Here is a 19,266-nt window from a genome sequence, read left to right as displayed (position 1 = left end):
GAACATTGACTGCGAATAATTTATCACGAATTCGTTTGCATTTAAATAAAGGAATAATTTCATAAATTATTTTTAGGTTAGAGAGAGTGCCACATAATTTGCTGTTTAAAAGTTTCGTACGAGCGCGTCAATAGAAACGGCGCATGGCAGGTTGCCTGACGCCAGGTGCCTAACTCTTAAATTTTTAAACATTCTTTACTCAAAAATGGAATAATTTTGGATATATGTTTATTAGACATAACGATAGACATACGATTTATCGTCTATAGTCTTGTAAATATTCGATATATAGCGTGTCTCGAGATAAATAAGAATTAAAAGAAAATCTTACTCGTATAAATAGTAAATAGACTTTCACGCAAAAAACTTCAAGTTTCGACTATACGCATAATTAAGTTTCACCCGTTTAATCGTATTCATCAAAATATAAATGTTCGCATTCTAATGACACGAATCAAGAAACTACCTTAACCTAAATACCCGATATCTACTCTAACCTATCGACACGCGTAAATAAACCAAAGAATCTCCACGAACAGATCTTCTGTAACATCCTTCTCTAACAAAAACCACATACCTGCACATTGTGGCGTAAAAAATTGCAAAGGCAATCGCGAAGCTTAGCGTAAATCGGTTTCCCCTCCGTTGGATCCATTCTCGGGCAATAATCATCGGAAGCAATACGTCGTTTCGCGTGGCTCCCAGTACAACGTTGCCTAACTTCTTCTACCGACGTGCAATTCAACTTCAGAAACTGCTGTCTGCTGTATATATATATATATATATATCGTATTAAGTCGCGATACAAAGTGCCGTGCCAATTTCCACCCGGTCGTCGTTCGTTGCTAATAACTGTGCGCAAGAATTGTTCGACGATTGAGACAGGCCTTTGTACAGTTGCCTGGCAGCGATACAAGGGTAGGAATGACAAAGAGCACGCTCTCAGATAATGCCAACCGAAAGCAAAGGGGACTAAATGGCGGACGCGTTGTGCATGTGTTGCTGTTAGGCTTTCAGGAGTTACAGTACTACTGAACTTCGGATTGGTCCGCTGTTAATGTATCAGGCAGCTGTCGAATTGCTGTTCCTTTATGGCAACTAAGTGAGTGCTGATTTTGTCAATACTACCTAATGACAAAATCCGCAACCACTTAGTTGCCAACTCAATAATTGCAATTTTTTTTTTTTTTTTCAATTTCTATGAAATCAACCGTTTTACTTGAATTAATTTCTTATCTACGATCTCAAAGACACAGGACGTATCGGATGCGTGCACCGATTACAGTAACCAACCAGTAGTAATTTGCTTCATCCGCAAGATATCATAACGATTATCATACTGTAGACATTTCATATATTTTTCTGCATTATATTACGCTTTCGTAATTCCTATTCAACGCACTTTTCTCTAATTTACGATCAACGAAGTCGTTGAATACGGCCTCGGAGAAGCTCGCAGCTGCACTAAAACTCACTTGCCTTGCAAATCGCAATAACTCGATACCGATACTAATTTGACGCTCGTAAAACGAAACATTAATTTTACGGCTATTTTTCCTATCTCTCATAATGAACCGTGTCGAGCATTTAATAGCCCGGGATCTTACAATGAAAGCATCGGCATTGCTCGTTGGCAGTCATCGATGCGTAATAAAAGTGGCAAAAAGAATCGATGCCAACCGCAGAGTGTCATTATCACCGATGGATGGAATTAGGTAACTGAGTTACTAACAAGTCGTTAACCATTCTCTGGGCTGCCGTTTCAGAATGCATCGCCCTGGGATCACGAGCCGGGTTTGTGCAATGGCCAGTGAAATCCACGTAGGCCCGGTAGAAATTATTAAACCTGTTATAGACGGGGTCGTTTGTTAATCAGGGACTGCTTTGGTCACGGAGTTGATAAATCAATAAAGACGAGTTAATTTTAGTCAGATCGTTTGACACTGCCACGAGCAAAAACCGATAATGCATTAAATCTTGAATAGAAATTGTAATTCCACGAATATAATAAACAAATACAAATGACAAACATGCTACGATAATTTTACTATCTACTTCGTGACGTGCTATTTGACAAATATTATCCGTAAGCTAGTACAATGTATTTGCGAAGTTGGTAAACATTTGTAACACGGCAACCAATTTAGTGACGTAAAAATCACTAGATCAAAGCGCGATCTAGCTACAATCAACTACATCAAGATAGAATCACAGGGATCACCGAGTAACTGCTATTAGAATCCAGAGAATTTCTTGCCAATTCGAACGAGACTGGCCAGCAAGCTAGAAGCAAGGCTAAAGAGTACTTTGTCATCTCAGAGTAGCAATTTCTTAAAACACCTTCAATCCGTAGAATACGTTGCGTTCAGATCGCCGATGAAAGTGCGATATATGAAAGAAAAATTGAATTCGGCCGTAACGAAGACTAATTGGTGTTTCAGAGGGCAACCAGAGGGAGGAGGTCGAAGCTGTGGCCAACAATGCTCAGATCCTGATCGCGGAGCATCAGGGGCCCCATAGGGGTGGGGAGGTGGTGGAAGAGAACAGCAAACGCATCCATCTGCGCTTGGTTACGATCTCCATAGGACGGTAACCGGTTCGTGGTCCTGGAGGAGGCTGGCGATGAGCATGTTGAGCATACTACGTAGAAATTGGGCACTTCGGGTGTCGGTGGTGCTCAACATCTGCGTGTTGCTCTACGTGTGCGCCCACTTCGGCTCCTCCGGGCCCTGGATCGAGGAACCGCCGACAAATTGGGCGGCGCCGTTGCAATCCGAGACCTTTGGCGCCGTGGACCTCGTAAATGGTACTCAAAAAGGCGCCACGTCGTCAGCTGTGCCTGCCATCAAGGATGCCTCGAACAAGAGCGCACGCGGTAACACGACCAGTCTAGCCAGGGCGAGGTTGCTCACCACGAGGCCAACGACCAACGAGGCCAAGGCTGATAACAAGAACGGCGACGGGTCAGAGCACAGGCATAATCAAACGGTGAGTAGATTTCTACTGAGTTTTTGGCTACGCTGTAGCAGGCAAAAGAAATGTTCAAGCGCGTACGTACCACTGTATTCGCACACACTTTACACCTTAGATAACACTTTAAACACTCAACTAACGCTTTGAAGGCGAATAAGTTTGTAAAAGTTGAGCTCTGAGATATTCCAGCTCTGTTGACAGACTGGTAACATTAGTTCAGTGGATGGCGCGTGGAAGAAATTTGGAGAAAATTGAAATTACTAGCAGTGGATGTGAGGATGGCACATGGCCTAGTGACTTTTATATTTTAGTAACTAGATACTCTTCTTACCATGCGAGTAACAATGCTCGATTCTGTGATGACATTCGTTGTGTTTATTTGTGACGCGCGTCGATTATAATTTTGCTTTACGATCTTTCTTTCACTGTGGCTCTTACTCTTTCCTTTTTTTTTTTTTTTCGCCACTGTGTACAAGCTATTTGATGCGAGTAATGACTGCAGTGGTGCATTTTTGTTTCGCTAAATTTCACCAATAGGGGCAACCTAAAGCGATAGGGGTCCGGTAAAGACAAAAGGATGGAAAGGTGGAAGACTTGACACATGGCAAACGAGAAGCAGAAAAATGGCTTGCAATAACGCCTTCCTTTCAGACGAGTAAAGGAAAACCCAATACAATACGATACAATGGAAAAGTGAGGAAAGAAGGAACGTTCGCCCGCTTAGTGTGAACGCGCCATAACTTGTTCAAAGAGGAACGTTACGATGTGCAAACAATACGAGCATTGAGACTTAAATAATTCAGCCTCTAAGTAAAATTACCATGGAACAATGTGTGCATTATTTTGAAAAGAATAATCTAACGCAAGCTATTCAGCCATCTTTCTAACGGTTCTTTGTAGTATCGCCCATATTTAAGATAATGCCATGAACTAAATAGAACCCAGAGGAACTAAAGGTGGATTTTTTTAGGCCGTCTGGAGGAGCTAAATAAATATGACGATAATATATAATTGAGAATTTAAAAGGTTAATGTATCCTGTGTCTCAAAATTTCAACAAACTCATTGTTAGTGGTATACTCGATTTTCCACGAACAATTCCATATTAGCTTTTCCATATATTTCTATATTAAGCTGCTTATACATATGCATAGCATAATGGAAGAGTGGTGGTAGAGAATATCGCCAACAAGTTGCAAGAAACAAATTTCCTTTGAGGAGGAAAAAACGGAGTAGGAGTATTGTAGGAGTACAAATTCATAAAAAAAAAAGAAAAATAAAAATATCTGTGGAAAACCCGGTATGCGTCACCTGTTAGTTCTAAAAAGAAACTCAATGTTCTGTTCGTCTAGATAGCTAGCACGAACAAAGGCCAGGAAACGATTAACCAATATTCGTTGGTACTTATATTTTTCACTATAGAGACGACGTTATGACAATGTAACGTTGTGATTTCTAGCATTGTTAATAACTATTTAGCAAGGTAAATTGCACTTAGATTCTATATCATAAAATGACTAATCATGATTTGAAGAAGGAAACACGTCGATCGAAAGACTGATATTGAATAGTCAATGGTAGTAGGTAGGCCTTGATCAAACCAGATCAAACGAAATCGACTCGAATCGATTATGGTCTTAGACCATAGATTATAAACATTAAGTATCAATGAATTATTCACAGGTAGGCTATTTATACCGTCAACCATAACCAATTTCACGGATCGATCGTTGTTTCGATCAACAGCTCTCCGCGTACCATTTGCTAGCATCACAATCTTCAACAGATTACCTCGGTTTCGATCGATAATCATGTTCGATCCCATGCAAGTAACGTCGATCGCGCGCGTTGCCGCGATAATTGAGCAAAAAACGACGAGAGAAATCTCGTCCTATCGGACTTTCCATCAAACGACTTGCTCGGATCTCGGATGACTAATCCGTTCTACGACTTCGTTCTACGTCTTGTGTTTCTGGGTGAAGTTTAACATCGTTGTGTCAACACCATTCTGAAGTAATTATCGAAGGAAAATAGATCCTATTATGGTTGATTGTGGAGTTGGTATTAATTAAGCGTGGTACTGGTCGTGGAAAATTGATTCCAGTTGCACGTGGAAAATGAAATTGATACTAATTGAGCGTAGAAAATGTGTAATTGGCCTTGGAAAATTGATTCCAATTGCACGTGGGAAATGCGATGCCGGAAAATGGATTCCAATTGGATATGGAGAACTGGTTGAAATTGAATTTGAAGTTGATCCCGGATAATTGATTCTGATTGAATGTAGAAAATGTGGAATTAATTCCGGAAAATTGATTCTAATTACACGTGGAAAATAAGAATCTGATCACGGAAAATTGATTCTGATTGGATGTAGAAAATGTGGAAACGATCCTGGAAAATTGATTGTAATTAGATATGGAAAATTGAATGTGCAATTGATGGAAGAAAATTCATTCACACGGGAAATGAAAAGTATGAAATTGTTGGCGGAAAATTCTATATGCAGTTATACATGGAAAATATGGAATTCATCGTGGAAAAACGATTTTAATACTAAATGAAAAATGTGGAATCGTTGGTAGAAAATTCGATAATTGGATATGAAATTGCTCGCGAAATTTTCCACGTAGAATTGATTTTAATTGGCTGTGGAAAATATATCTTTCACAAAAAGCTACTGATAATTATAATACTAAAAAAATGATAGTACTTAATATTATTTATAATTATAATTACTTATTAAATATTTTGAATTTTCATAAAATTAGTAAAGTTCAAAATTAATGGTGAATCCTTTGATTTCGTGACATCGAAGAAATTACGTTTCGACAGGGTCGATGCAAGCTGTATATAACAGGAATATGAGCCAAGTAGAGGGTTCTTGGATTACAGAGTGCCCATCGCCGTGGATATTTTCTGTCCCGGCCTTATCTCGCTAGATCTTATCGCGGAAAAAAGTGTATTCTGCCCGAAACAATCGACTTTCATCCAAAATTTAACTGTTCTCACCGTTGGATAAGAAGTGACTCGACCTCGTTTAAAATCCTGATCATTGGATAAGATCTGTCGACCCTTTCAAGAAACTACGTCGGGTTCAGAAGTGGTCGCTCTTACATTGTCGTATTACATGCACGGTAGTCACGATAACGTTCGTGAACTGAGATTCGAGATACTAGCTGTAACCATTTTTAACATTAACTGTACGTTACCTGACTACCCATTCACATACATAACAGTCCAACATCATTTTAGTAACCGCGTTGAAATTGTTTAATCTACCATGAATACTGAAGTTTCAAGTTACACTACCTTCAAACTACTTCGAATTACTTACCTTCAAACGTTTCGAAAAGAACTTCGGTTCGCATAGCTCGTTGATAATGGGAACGGCAATGACTGGAATATTTCCATCAGTAAGAAAATATAGAAAGAGACGAGATTTAAAATAAGTAATATTGATGCCCAATTTCAAAACACGTCGAATTACGCCGGATAAGTTTCGTCATCTAGAAGTCTTCGCGAGTCTGTATAATTCACCGATTGTTCGATATACGTAGATTTAAGGTTAGACGTTTAAGGTTAGGTTAGGTTAGATTCTTTTTTTTTTTTTTCGCGAATCAAGTTTCTCGTAGTTTCCTAGGGGAGTGTAGAGGAATTAAGTCGCGTAAAACCGGGCTCAGAAGCCGCTTCCTACCGCTTTGCAGTTCAATATTTCAAAAGGGAAAACTTCAACGTGTATCTCCGCCTGCCCCCTTCCGCCTTTCCCCATCCCGTCACTCTGCAAAATTGGAGCGAAAGCTTTTACCATCTCCTTCTACGACCTTTTCTGATGGATACTGCTGCAAGAAACTGTATCTAACAATAATTTAGTAATAAAGGGGAATGCCGGTAATGTCACGCGCAAAATTCACTATAGAAGATTGTGAGGAAGTAAGCGAGGCAACCGTTGTGGTATTATGTTTTATCGAGAATAGGTTCAAGAGTGAAATTGCATCGTGTGACCTGCTTATATACTGTTACATTGTATTTGATATCGTATTTGTTTCCTATACCTCGATGTAAAGGAACCATTATTCCCTAGGAATTTATCTAGGGATCCCTATAATTGACAAACATTTTCCTTTCAATTGGAACCACGTTTTAGGTTAGATTAGATTTTCTAGTTGATTTTGGTTTGGAATAAGTTTGAAGTGATGTTTTACTTCTCACTTGAGTCAGATTTGAGGACCAATATTCTTTGTCAGGGTCGGAAGACTTAATTTGGTTCGCCTCGAGTTCGCCAATTAACCAATTTGGTATTCCTGTTGCAGGCAAAGAGCGGTTTGCCGGTCGTTCAATCATCGATGAGCCTAAAAGAAGCGGTACAGTGCAACGAGAAATCCTTGGAACCGAGGAGGGCGCAGCGAGGTGATTACTGGGTCCTCTATAATTACGTGCCGATGAGCATGGCGGTGAGATGTTGGGAAAGCGTGACGTACACCACGCACGCGGATTACACGTTCCTGGACAATCTGGAGCCGTTGCTGGAGCGATGGAGAGCACCGATATCGATTGCAATGCACGCCCCTGGCACAGACTTCGCGGCGACCCTCGACGCCATCAAGTACTCAAGAAACTGTGGCAGCTCTCTGGTCTCTCAGCTGGTCACCTTTCATGTATTCTTCAGCAGCAAACACGTGCCAAAAATGGTGAGTATTAATGACTTTCTTCCTTTCTGTATCTTATTTATGTCCTATTTGTTGGACCGATTAATGTTGCATCTAGTTTGAGAATGTTTGAGTTTACGTTTTGAATTATTTTCTAATATCTATCCTCAGTAGGTCGTTATTACAGAAGCGTACGGTTTGACATATTGGAAAAGTAATAAGTATAATCAAATTTAGGTGCTATTTGAATTTTATTTCTCTAATTACAATTTTATTTCTCTCGACTACTCTCAAAGAAGTTGGAAAGAGCAAATAAATTATTCTACTTCGCACAATCCTTAGAGATTTCAATTTACATAAATAAATAAATAAATAAATAAATATTTTCTTACATCGAGTGCTGCTTTCTATACACCTATCAAGGCGCGTTCCCTAACCTCCAAAACCCTCATAGGTTGCTTGATCAACATCTTAGGTTTCACAGCCGAGTAGAATTTTGGTTTGCCATACTTAAAATGAAAGTATTTAAAAAAGGTTGGCATAGTTTCTGGTTCTATTACTAAACAAGAGCATTCCGGATCAAAAACCATCTGTTCCCTAAAAACAGGCACCACAGGAGCCACGATCTCCTTTTCCATTTCAGAAACAACCACTCTTTGAGGTATAGGCTCCACAAATTTCTCTGTACGAGTAATCTTCTCAACAACAGGTACGTCGATCTCTTTCGGTGAAGATTGGACGATGTTTACGTTGGTTTGAGAGCCTCCTTGGCCAGGGTGGATCACCTGGACAGTCTTGGTGTGCTGAGGACCCACTATCACGTTTGCAGAAGTTTGATCGCGTTGAGGCTGAATCACGTTCAAAGTTTGAACTCCTTGCGAACCTGGCTGGATACTGAGAGTTTGAACAGAGTTTGGAGCCTGGATGCTGAATGTTTGAAGAGGTTGTGACTCTTGGATGATGAAGGTTTGGACTTGAGGACCTGGTTTGATGCCGAAGGCTTGAAGAGGTTGTGGACCTTTGATGCTTAGTGTTTGAACTCCCGGAGAACCTGGCTTGATGTTCAAGGTTTGAACAGATTGTGGAGTTTGAATGCTGAGAGTTTGAACAGATTGTGAATCCTGGATACTAATAGTCTCAGAAACTCCTGAATTCTGATTGATACTCAAGGTTTGACTAGATTGGTCCTTGATGTTGAATGTTTGAGCAGGTTGTGAAGTTTGAATATTGAGAGTTTGAACAGATTGTGGATTCTGGATGGTGACAGTCTCAGAAACTCCTGGAGCTTGTTTGATATTCAAACTCTGAATATGTTGCGAAGGAGTTTGAATACCGATACTCTGAGCTTCTCCTAATACTTGGTCCATTAAGAATACCGATTTTTTGGATCTTTCGGTGTCTTCTCCAGTCTGTTCTATCTCTAGCTCCTTCTTGTTTAATTCTTCTTTGATTTCTTCTTTCTTCTCCGCTGGAACTGCTTGACATAGCGTCAAACCAAGTAGTGAAAGCACGAAATACGTGTTAAAATACATTTTGTTGAATTTTTTATGTGTTTCTTCGTGAAACTGTGAAGATTCCGGAGATGAGGCTGGTTTTTAAAGGAATCCACGAGATTTTCTCGGCACGTTTGATATGGAAACCACTCACGTTTTGAAAACACGAGACTGTGCTGACCGTGCAGAATTTCGATGTTATCGGGTCACTTGTTGACGCTTGCCGTGTATTCAATTCGGTCGAGTTTCCAATGCGTGACATTCACGCATCTTCCGCTATTTTGCTTTTTATTTTCATGCTGTTTATTGTATTTAGACGTATGTTTTGACGATGTTACTTCTGATACCGTGAATCGGTCCAGCGTTAAAATCTTCAGATAGGGATCGGAGTGTCGTTTGTGTTGCGTCAACTTTCGTTTGTAAACCTTTTCAAGGCGAACTTTTACTTTTTCTAAATGATAGAAATTTTATTAAAATTTTGTAAACAGTTGACTTAAAAATTGATTGTGTAATGTAACGAAGACTAAATTTCCCTTGGGATACTATTCATATTAAAACTCTAAAAACTTATCAATAGAACAACGTCCTAGAACTATTTAAAAAATTACAGAAAATAATAATCCAAAAAATTGACCTACTTTCTCCTAAGGATCCAAAAAGAATATAAAAAAAAATAGTTATATAACTCACTTTTCGACAGTCTTAGTGTTAAGAAGATCAGACTAACAACAAGAGCTCGGGTCTAATTCTACCTCTTTACGATCAAACATTTTACCGTAATATGTTTAAAAATATTTTTCAAAATCATCCTGTCCTTTCACTACCGTTAATAACACGTTAAATCTTTGGCAATAAGTTACAGAAATAGAACTAGACGAATTAAGCAAAGTAAGTGGATAACATTTTGCAAAAGTGAAATGACTTCGAGACAGGCGTCATGAGAAAATAGATTGGCAAGAGAAGCACTTCCTGCGGCTGTACTTTTCTGTGGCGAAACTCTGTTATTAATTCCTTCTGTATCACGACGTAACGTCGATACACGTGCACGTAATTAATTAGAACGCGAAATCACGATTGCGACTCCTAGTACCTCGGAATACGTGTACCAATTACACGTGTGAAGGCTCTACTTTGTTTCCAGGACGACTCTCTTACCGTCGTATTATGCATGCACTGCGGAAAGAAATAAACAGGCATTCCCTATCTGCTGCTGATTGGTTCCACGGTTTAATTACCACTTTCCCGACCTTTCATCTTGTTCCACTTTTTATTCTGTCTCGACAGAAAGTATTGCATCGTCTTTCCAATTCGTCTGCCTATTCGATGCACATCTCATCTTCTCTGCTATCTTCGTCTAGGGTCTTGAAAATGAACGTTCGAGAAAAATATATATTCTAGGGAATTTACTAACGTACTAGATATCTGTTTTATTATATTCGCTGGAGAAATAACCACCATTATCGTTATTATGAATTTTAAAAAATATTGGTTACTGGAAATTATTTTCTAATAAAAATTTAAGCAACTACAAAATAACCAAAAAATAAAATTATCAAGTATAACCTTATACATATACTGTCCAATCTCTAAGCTGTTATTATAATGCGTGGCACAATCTGCTTTCTGAAATAGGTACCCCCGACCGAGAAAGTTATGTCCGACTCGTATAACTGCACGCTGGGACCACCGTGGGTGAATGTCACGCTTTCAAAGATGTATAAAAACGAGAAGAAGCTGCTGTACCCTGTGAACGTCGGACGTAACATAGCCCGTGAATCGGCGCCGACGTTCTACGTGTTAGCAAGCGATATCGAGCTTTACCCGAATCCAGACTTGCCCGCGAAATTCCTCGAGATGATCAGAAGGAGGGATCAACCCGCCCTCTACAAACCTAACCCCAAAGTTTTTGTGTTGTCCATCTTCGAGGTGGACGAGAAGAGTCAACCGCCTAATAATAAAACACATTTGGTAAGTTAGAGTTGGAAAACCTTGCAAATTTTTAATGTTAGAAATATTAAAGTATTCTTATTATATATGTAAGAATATTTTATATTCTTAATGTTGGTATTTCAGTATTAGTATATTACAATACATGTCTTTAAATAAGCATATTTATCACTTAATCAGGTGTTGAAATATTGGAGAAGAAAGTCACTAGATTGTTAGTGTTCTATTTAACTCCCGTGTCGGATTGTACTTTCCATCTAAAACTTTTATTTTGTGTTAACCTTTTACGTTGTGACATTCGCATACAGCCGAATGCCGCTATGCGACCGTTCACTACGGGATTTTATTTTAGTCCACGCACGATATATCCATAATACGCAAAATATCCAAAAAGCTGAAGATCGAATAACTTAAATAATTAATATTCTTTATTCTAAAATTTTATTTACGAATAAAGCTATTAATTATTCGTTGTTGCAAGTTAACCTCGATTACATTTACCTTAAACTAACTTAACCTAACTTAATTTCACCGCAGATATAATCTAAATCTAATTTAACCTAATTAGCATTTTGAAAAGAAAAGAAAATGTCGACGAAATCTGCTAATAAGACCTCGATAAAAAACGCGAAATGTCTGCACCATCGTTATAAAATCTTTATATCGTTCATTTTAAGCTGGATGCAGTGAAATTGCATGATGGAACGTATTTAATTACCGGTGAGAAGCGATCTTCACGTTTTTTAATCAGAGAAATACATTTTGCTGAACTTGGTTCATTCGCATTTGACATTTTAGTTGAAAACTGAACTTGGAGCTAATTAAACGGATGGGGAAGAGCGCAATGACGGCTGCATAATATCCGACAATGCGTTAAATGGCATGAACGCGAGGGTCGTTTAATCAGTGGCGCTTCCTTTGACCGTGGACCTTGATACGTACAATTAACAGCGTTGCTGTGAAGTGCAGCTGGCCGCTGGCCGCACTTCTATGAAACATTCAATTCAATTCCACCACTTCTATGCACTATTCAATTTCATTCCATTTTTTCAAACGTCGAACAAGCCTTATTTCATTAACCGTGATACACACTGCCTCCTGCCCCTTTTTTTCAAAGCATAATCAGAGAACAGCGCCTCTTCAAACGGTGGTAAAACTGTAATAATTAGAAACGGTGAAATTATAGTCGCGTAAGAAGACGTTGAACCCGGATACTTTTGTAAAAAATGTTGTAAAACCGTTATCCTTTCGATGAATTTTTATGACAGAATTTTATTATTATATTATAACGAAAACTACCTTGTCCAACTAAACGTAATGAAAATACTATACTAAATGATGTTATATAAATTATATAGTATACAATTGAGTTCGATCAAAGGTTCTTAAACATTAGTATTTAATTATATTGGCATATTTAAAAATTATTTAAATTAATAATAAAGATTAATTAAATTAATCTTTGTAAAAGAGAAAAATTTACATGAATTGTGATAAAAGTTCCCAATGTGAAAATCAATTTTTCATTTCCAAATTTTCAATACTCAATATTACCGTGAATTATATTTATCTCTTCTCAATTTCTTGTTAGTAAAATTATGAAAATTATAATAAACAATTTTCAACGACAAGAGTCTTTTTTTCCTTGCTAAAATTTCAATAAATTATAAATTACGAGATAGCTACATGTTTGTGAAATAAACGGTGATTTCTATATATGTGGACTTTCAACGTGTTCTTGAACAACATATATATGCATATGTATATATATATATATATATAGTAGTAGATATATATATTTATATCTACTTTATATACGTAAAAATATGTTTTCAGAAATTTTGAAAAAATAAAAAAATGTATTCTTTTCGTATAAAAAATAATGAAATAATTTAACAAATAATTCTCATTTCAGGTTCAGATGCTGAAGGCCGGCACGGCAATTCCCTTCCACAAAAAGTTGTGCTCCGGCTGTCATAACGTTCCTCGAAGTAAAGAATGGCAAGAAGCTCCGGAAACGGAGGATCTTCACGTGTTTCACGTTGGCAAGAGGACAGGCAGTTTCGTTCATTGGGAGCCGATTTTCATCGGCAGCAATAATGATCCTCTGTACGATGAGAGACTTAGCTGGGAAGGAAAAAGCGACAAAATGACACAGGTGCAAATGATTTCCGGCTTATAGAACGACTTGTGTCGATATAGTCGCGACCTACTTTTATTTTTACTCGAAACTTTCAAAATATTCGGTAGAATCCCAGGCAATAAATATTTCGCAAAAAATTCATGAATTTATTTTCGCAATATCAGTGAGAAATAATTTGATGTAGAAAGTGATCTGACACTCTCAGAGTTAATCTACATAGAGAATCTATTCGTCCCTAAATTCGTGAAAGTGTAAACAGTTTATAAAAAAAAATATTTCAACATTTGGTGTATAAATTCTTTCAAAGAAATTACCGCCAATGCGTTTCATATACTATGAAACGAAAAAGGCGCCATTTGTAAGAAAGATTCATTGATCAATTCTAAAAGAATTTCACGTCATTATACACCAAGTTCATAAACTTAAAAACGGAAAGAAAGGAAAAGAAAAGAAAAATACATACAAGATTTGCTAAAATAAGGTATCGACGGTAACGTATGGGAAAATAAAAGATGACCGAAAAACCGTCGATTCATGTAATATTCATAAAATAACCTCTTCAATGCGATTTCTCTGGATGATTAACCCAGTTTGACTTTCGTTTTAGGGTTACGCGTTGTGCGTCCTTGACTACGATTTCCTCATCTTGGACAACGCATTTCTGGTCCATCGTCCAGGCATTAAGATCTTCAAGAAGGATGTTCACCGGGAGATGCTGACAGCGAAAACGAACGCTTTGATAAGAAAGATTATCATTCCAGAGTTAAAAATTCTTTATGGAACGAGAAAAGGTTGTGCCGTGTAGCCCGTGGAGAAACGGGCACAGCGAGTGCTCCACAGGTGTTTTCCAATTAAGCGGCAGCACCTGAGATCATTCTTGACACCAAGAATGTCCGAAGCTCAGCAGAAGATCAACGATGGTCATAGCGCTCAAAGACTCGTTTTAATCGCCCGTGACTATAAGGACCACGCCCATCAGCCGTTTCTGGCAGTTTCCGGTGTCGAAACTAAGTTAAAGAACGTTCAGTGTGACTAACAAATGTCCACGATTGAAAATGATGCCAATTGAACGGTGCCGAAAGTAATAGTTACGCAGGTTAGGTTCCGAGGACGCAACCTCGCTAATGTTCTCTCCTCGTTGAAGCAACAACGACGAACCTTTTTTCTCCCCTTGTTGCTGAATGTTCCAAACGATTTCTTCAAAATACATGGAACATCAATAAAAAGGTTCTTATTGTTGCTTCGACGAGGACACGACTTATGGTTTCAAACTTCTCCTATGATCGTTAGTTCCTGCAGTTCCTCCTCGTTTCTCATCGCTGACTTCTTCATCTTCTTTGCAGTACAAAAGTGTGATGGCAGCATTAATTAGAAAAAAGAGGGAATATTAATGAAAAATCGATTTGTCCAGAGAGACTCAAAGAGTAGTATAAAAAATTTTGCTTTCTCACGATGATCATATTACGTAGTTCGTCTTCGTTATGAAAGGATCTTGTTGCGCATATTTTCACTTGAGAACGCGTTAGGGCGAACAATTGTACATATTTAGCGTTTTAAAACGGTGCCTCGTATATACTTGTACATTTACAAGAGTGTTGTGTGGTTTGTCGGTGAACGCGTGCATTTTTTTTTCTCATTCCACGATTTCCCCAAAGAGGAAACGGAAGCCGTTTCTAACGTGAACGACTGTGGTCATAAAAACATGCCAAAAAGAAAAAGGTACACTGCTCAAGTCGACTAAGGAACACAGTGTTCGCATAATGAGAGAAAATATCTTTACTTTTTAATTGCTATTGATATTATTATTTGGAGCAGTGGATGTTAATAACCAAACAAAAACTCTGTAGCTCAAATTTGGATGAAAACTGCATTAGATTAAAAAATTGGTTTCTATAACTCCCTAGAAAATTTATTCTAAAAAAAAAGAGGAAATTATGAGAAAATTATTTATTATAACAGTGTGCAGAGTTTTGTAAAGTTTACTGCAAAACTGACTCAAGCCGACGTTTTGTCGACTTAAGTTTTAATTTTATGCATTTACATGAACATATTCGCAGCATTTTTTCATTGTTTTTAAAGTCAAGTATCTTGTTTAAAAAAATAGAAACATACGAAACCAAATATAACTACTAGGTAGTGGAACGAAAAAGATGTAAAAGATGTGATGATCCATTACGCACTTGAACAACACGTATGAACTACCCTTATATTTAATTAACGACATAGTTTCGTTCTTGAACGAATACCGTGGTAAAAAAAATCAAACAGGGACTATTCGCGAATATTTTACTCTCCCAAGACTGAAGAAACATTTGATAACAGTTTACTAGAACATTTATCCTAAAGACCTTTAATTAAAGAAAGTCAAGTCATTAGTTATTTAATGATTCTTTTATTATAGTATAATCAATTAAGGCTAATATATTAACCTTTCTTTGTATATCTTTCTTCTATGTCTGATAAAAATGAATTGGTGCTTCCAATGCTAGATAACAATTACAGCAATCATGAATGGAACGTTGCATTCGCTTTTACCATTAAAACGAACATTGCATTTGCTTTTGCCATTAAAACGAACATTGCATTATACAAGATTTCTCATAATTAATAACAAAATCGATAATTAGATGACTTTACGTACAAAAATGAATAAAAAATATAGAATAATTTTCTCCAAGCTCTCAAAATTTTTTTTTTTTTGACACATAAAAATGCATGTAAATTTTTTATCATTATATATAAGAAGTAATAAAAAATATTCATAGAAACGTAAAATATTTTTAATAAACAAGGAATTATTTTCTCGGTCTGTATAAAAATACAACTTTCAACACAATCAAAATTTAATTAGACGTACAGCTCACTAAGTTTTAATCCCATTTTTATCAAAGAATGTTATTCTGCATTTTCGATTTATTTTTAGTTATAGAATGGGAAATTGTTATCGATTTTACCATTGATTATGGGACACTTTGTAAACAATTGAAATTGAAGAGAGTAAAAATAAGTCTCGTGATGAATTTCACTCAGCTAACTAATCATTTGGTATCATTTCCCACGAAATCGTGCAAGATCTATTTCGTAACTGTACATTATTTGTGCTAATACTTTTACTCGATAATTACTGGCGAGGATTACGTGTGCGGAATATGTTGAAGAAGGAAGGCGAGAATTTTTATGCAATTGCTATTTGGTGTATTATTATACGAGATTAACTTGAAAAACTCTTCTTTATGAATGTATCGAATGATGTATGAAAGGACAATGTAAATATCTCTATATGTTTAAGTATAAGTACATAAGTATGACGTAACTGGTACTACTTTTACACGATTAATTAGTCACTAAATGGGAATTCGAAATTCTAAAAAGATATATTATCATGAAATGTTCGACGTATCCAAATATTTGTGAATTTTCAGTAACATTATTTTTCAAGCCTTACAGATGATAAATCATAATATTTTATCGAAGAAGATAGCATAATGGTACATATTTATGTCTGCTATTTTCGATAATCAAAACTTTGTATGTATCTGAGACGGCTTAGTTACTTATATCAAACAAAGTAGTATTCCCATTTTCTATTTTATTTATCATGTAAAGCCAACAAAAGAGAATGCCATTGTTTAATGTAATACTTTTATTTAGCCATTTAAATGTTATATGTATAATATGAAAAGAATATTCTTGTGAAGGATGGGAAAAATAATAATTAGAAATGAATTTTAATTTTTAACTTTTATTTTAATCAGACTGTGCAATTAATTTCCATTGTAATGTACACCGTGTCAAAAAAAGAAGATTGTCAAACAATGACGGTAAATGAGTGAGATAACGATGAAAAATGTGCATATTCTATATCATTAAGGATATTTTCATTAATGAAAAAACTAAGTATGTATTTTTAAGTAATGAATTGTAAATAAAATTTAGAATCTTTTCCATAAGAGTAACTCGTTCTTTAAAGAATAAATAACTTTTTTAATGTGAGTACTCTTAATGGCGTGTAATCATATGAAGTGCACACACACATATAACATTACATACATATATTTGCAATATTTTTTTTATCACCGCCCCGTATAATCTGAAAAAGGCTATACACGTGTACATATGATCTTTCATGATAACAACACTCATATAGCAAATGAGTTCAGTGAAAGGTTTCTCAAATGATATTTGAGATGAATTTTTGGGGAAAACGAGAGTCTGACTCGTGTTTTTGTGATAACCCTAGGGCACAAACTGACTACTATTTTAGTAATTGTGTTTCACTGATTGTAAAGAAAAACAAATTCAATTCTCTAGCAAATTATTTAACTTGTAATAACAGTGAAGAAAATTTCATTTCTACATGCGGTACTTGAGTCCTCTTTTTAAATTTGTAAGTCTTCTTATGAATTATTTTATTTCTTTAATTACGTAATTAGAATCTAGCAAGGATAACTTATGACAATTGAACGAATCATAAAATATCATTTGCCATGATCCATGTATGAAAATATTAAACAATTTTTTTAAAAAATTATTTTTTCTTATTGAAAATTTAGTAAACGATTCTTATAATGTTCTATTAATATAAATAATTTGAGAAGAAATAAAATTGTAAGTGACATGATATTTCCACAGAGGGTGATTACTTTATTTTCTTGAAAACTCAGAATTCTATGAAACAAGTTCCTTTCATCCTCTTGCCTTTTTTTCCATTTATCGGGGCTTTGCAATCACGTATAATGATTGCTCATAAGTAATAACGTGTATTCTGTGCCTTATCGTCTTTGTCATTTAATGCGTATGCGTATACATATGGTGCATGAGAGTGTGTTTGAACTGAAGCACGTTAAAATGCCGATTCAATTACTCTAGATAGTTAATTGTAATAATAAACGAGTTTCATGGTGTAATAAATCTTTGAAATATTCATGGCTACAAAAAGAAAAATGAATTACATTTTTAACATATAATTGATAATCCATGATGCATAATTAATTCTTGTTACTAATTCTTCTAATAGCGTGGTAAATTTTACTATGCCACATCGTTACGTCGAATATTTTTACATTTTCCCATTATTAATTCTTTAGAGATTCGTTAAGATACAATTAAATATTTTACAAAATTTTCTTCTTTGTATGTAATTCATTTTTTTTTTTTTTTTTAATGAAATATTTTCAAATGATTTGTAACACTTTGTGATACATTTTATTATTATGACTAACACATTGATGAATTCAATACACCTTTTGTAATAACAAGAAAAGGATTAATATTTCTCCTTCTATTGGATGTTCAGTCTGTTATTGTATCAATTTTTTTAAACTTCATTGATTGTATACTGAATTAATCTTTTTTAATTAGGCACTTTTATATAAATGAGTACCAGGCTGCAAAAACATTATTAAACTATGGAAAAAATAAATAAAAACACATATATGTATTACAAATACTAATGATACAAATTTTCTGTGTTGTTACACTGTTGTTCGTAAAGCAATGTATTACTCTTAAATAATTTTAGACTATGATCCTTTATGGTAATTCAAATATCTTCAATTTGATGAAAACTTGTAACAATTTCCATGTGTCATGAAAATTAAATTAGCAGAATTGTGCAATCACACCATCTTTTACCATATTTATAAAAATATATAAAATCTGCTTTCATTGTCAATACATTTTATTATTAAAGAATTGTTTTTACATTTTGGCATAGATGCATTAAGTAATTCAGTGTTCTTAAAATGAAAGTTTGAATAATCAGAATTTGATATAATTCTTAAAATTTATACTAATTATTAAATGAATGTTTTCCTTGCATAGAATTCTGAAGGATATATTAAAATAATTAAAAAAGATATAAATATAATGTTAAAAAAGTAGTAATGCATACTTTCTAGCATATATTTTAGGTTTACAAGTTTCAGTATTATCTTGTAAAATTACAAATAACTTTTATAAGCTTTGGATATTCTATCTGTGAATTTAATAACAAAAAGAAAATAAGAAAGAAAAAGAAAAAATGTGCACTTTATGTTAGATTATATACAAGTATGTATGAT

At 35.6% G+C, this 19,266-nt stretch overlaps 1 protein-coding gene across 3 annotated transcripts in view; it reads left to right on the top strand.

The window, feature by feature from the left end:
- The window catches only part of LOC139995096 (beta-1,4-glucuronyltransferase 1), a 59,567-nt gene extending 42,560 nt beyond the window's left edge, over positions 1-17,007 (top strand). For 2 of the 3 annotated variants that reach the window (XM_072018261.1, XM_072018262.1), the window contains exons 2-6: positions 2,442-2,988; positions 7,286-7,663; positions 10,747-11,082; positions 12,977-13,219; positions 13,812-17,007. In XM_072018261.1, the coding sequence (XP_071874362.1) occupies positions 2,623-2,988; positions 7,286-7,663; positions 10,747-11,082; positions 12,977-13,219; positions 13,812-14,009 (1,521 nt within the window). In that variant the 5' untranslated portion in view covers positions 2,442-2,622 and the 3' untranslated portion in view covers positions 14,010-17,007. The remainder of the gene's footprint in view (positions 1-2,441; positions 2,989-7,285; positions 7,664-10,746; positions 11,083-12,976; positions 13,220-13,811) is intronic. The other variant, XM_072018263.1, reaches the window with a different exon arrangement.
- The last annotated feature ends 2,259 nt before the right edge of the window (positions 17,008-19,266 follow it).

This window comes from Bombus fervidus, chromosome 15 (assembly GCF_041682495.2).
Source record: "Bombus fervidus isolate BK054 chromosome 15, iyBomFerv1, whole genome shotgun sequence".
NCBI lineage: Eukaryota > Metazoa > Arthropoda > Insecta > Hymenoptera > Apidae > Bombus > Bombus fervidus.
This window is presented reverse-complemented; position numbering and strand designations above follow the sequence as displayed.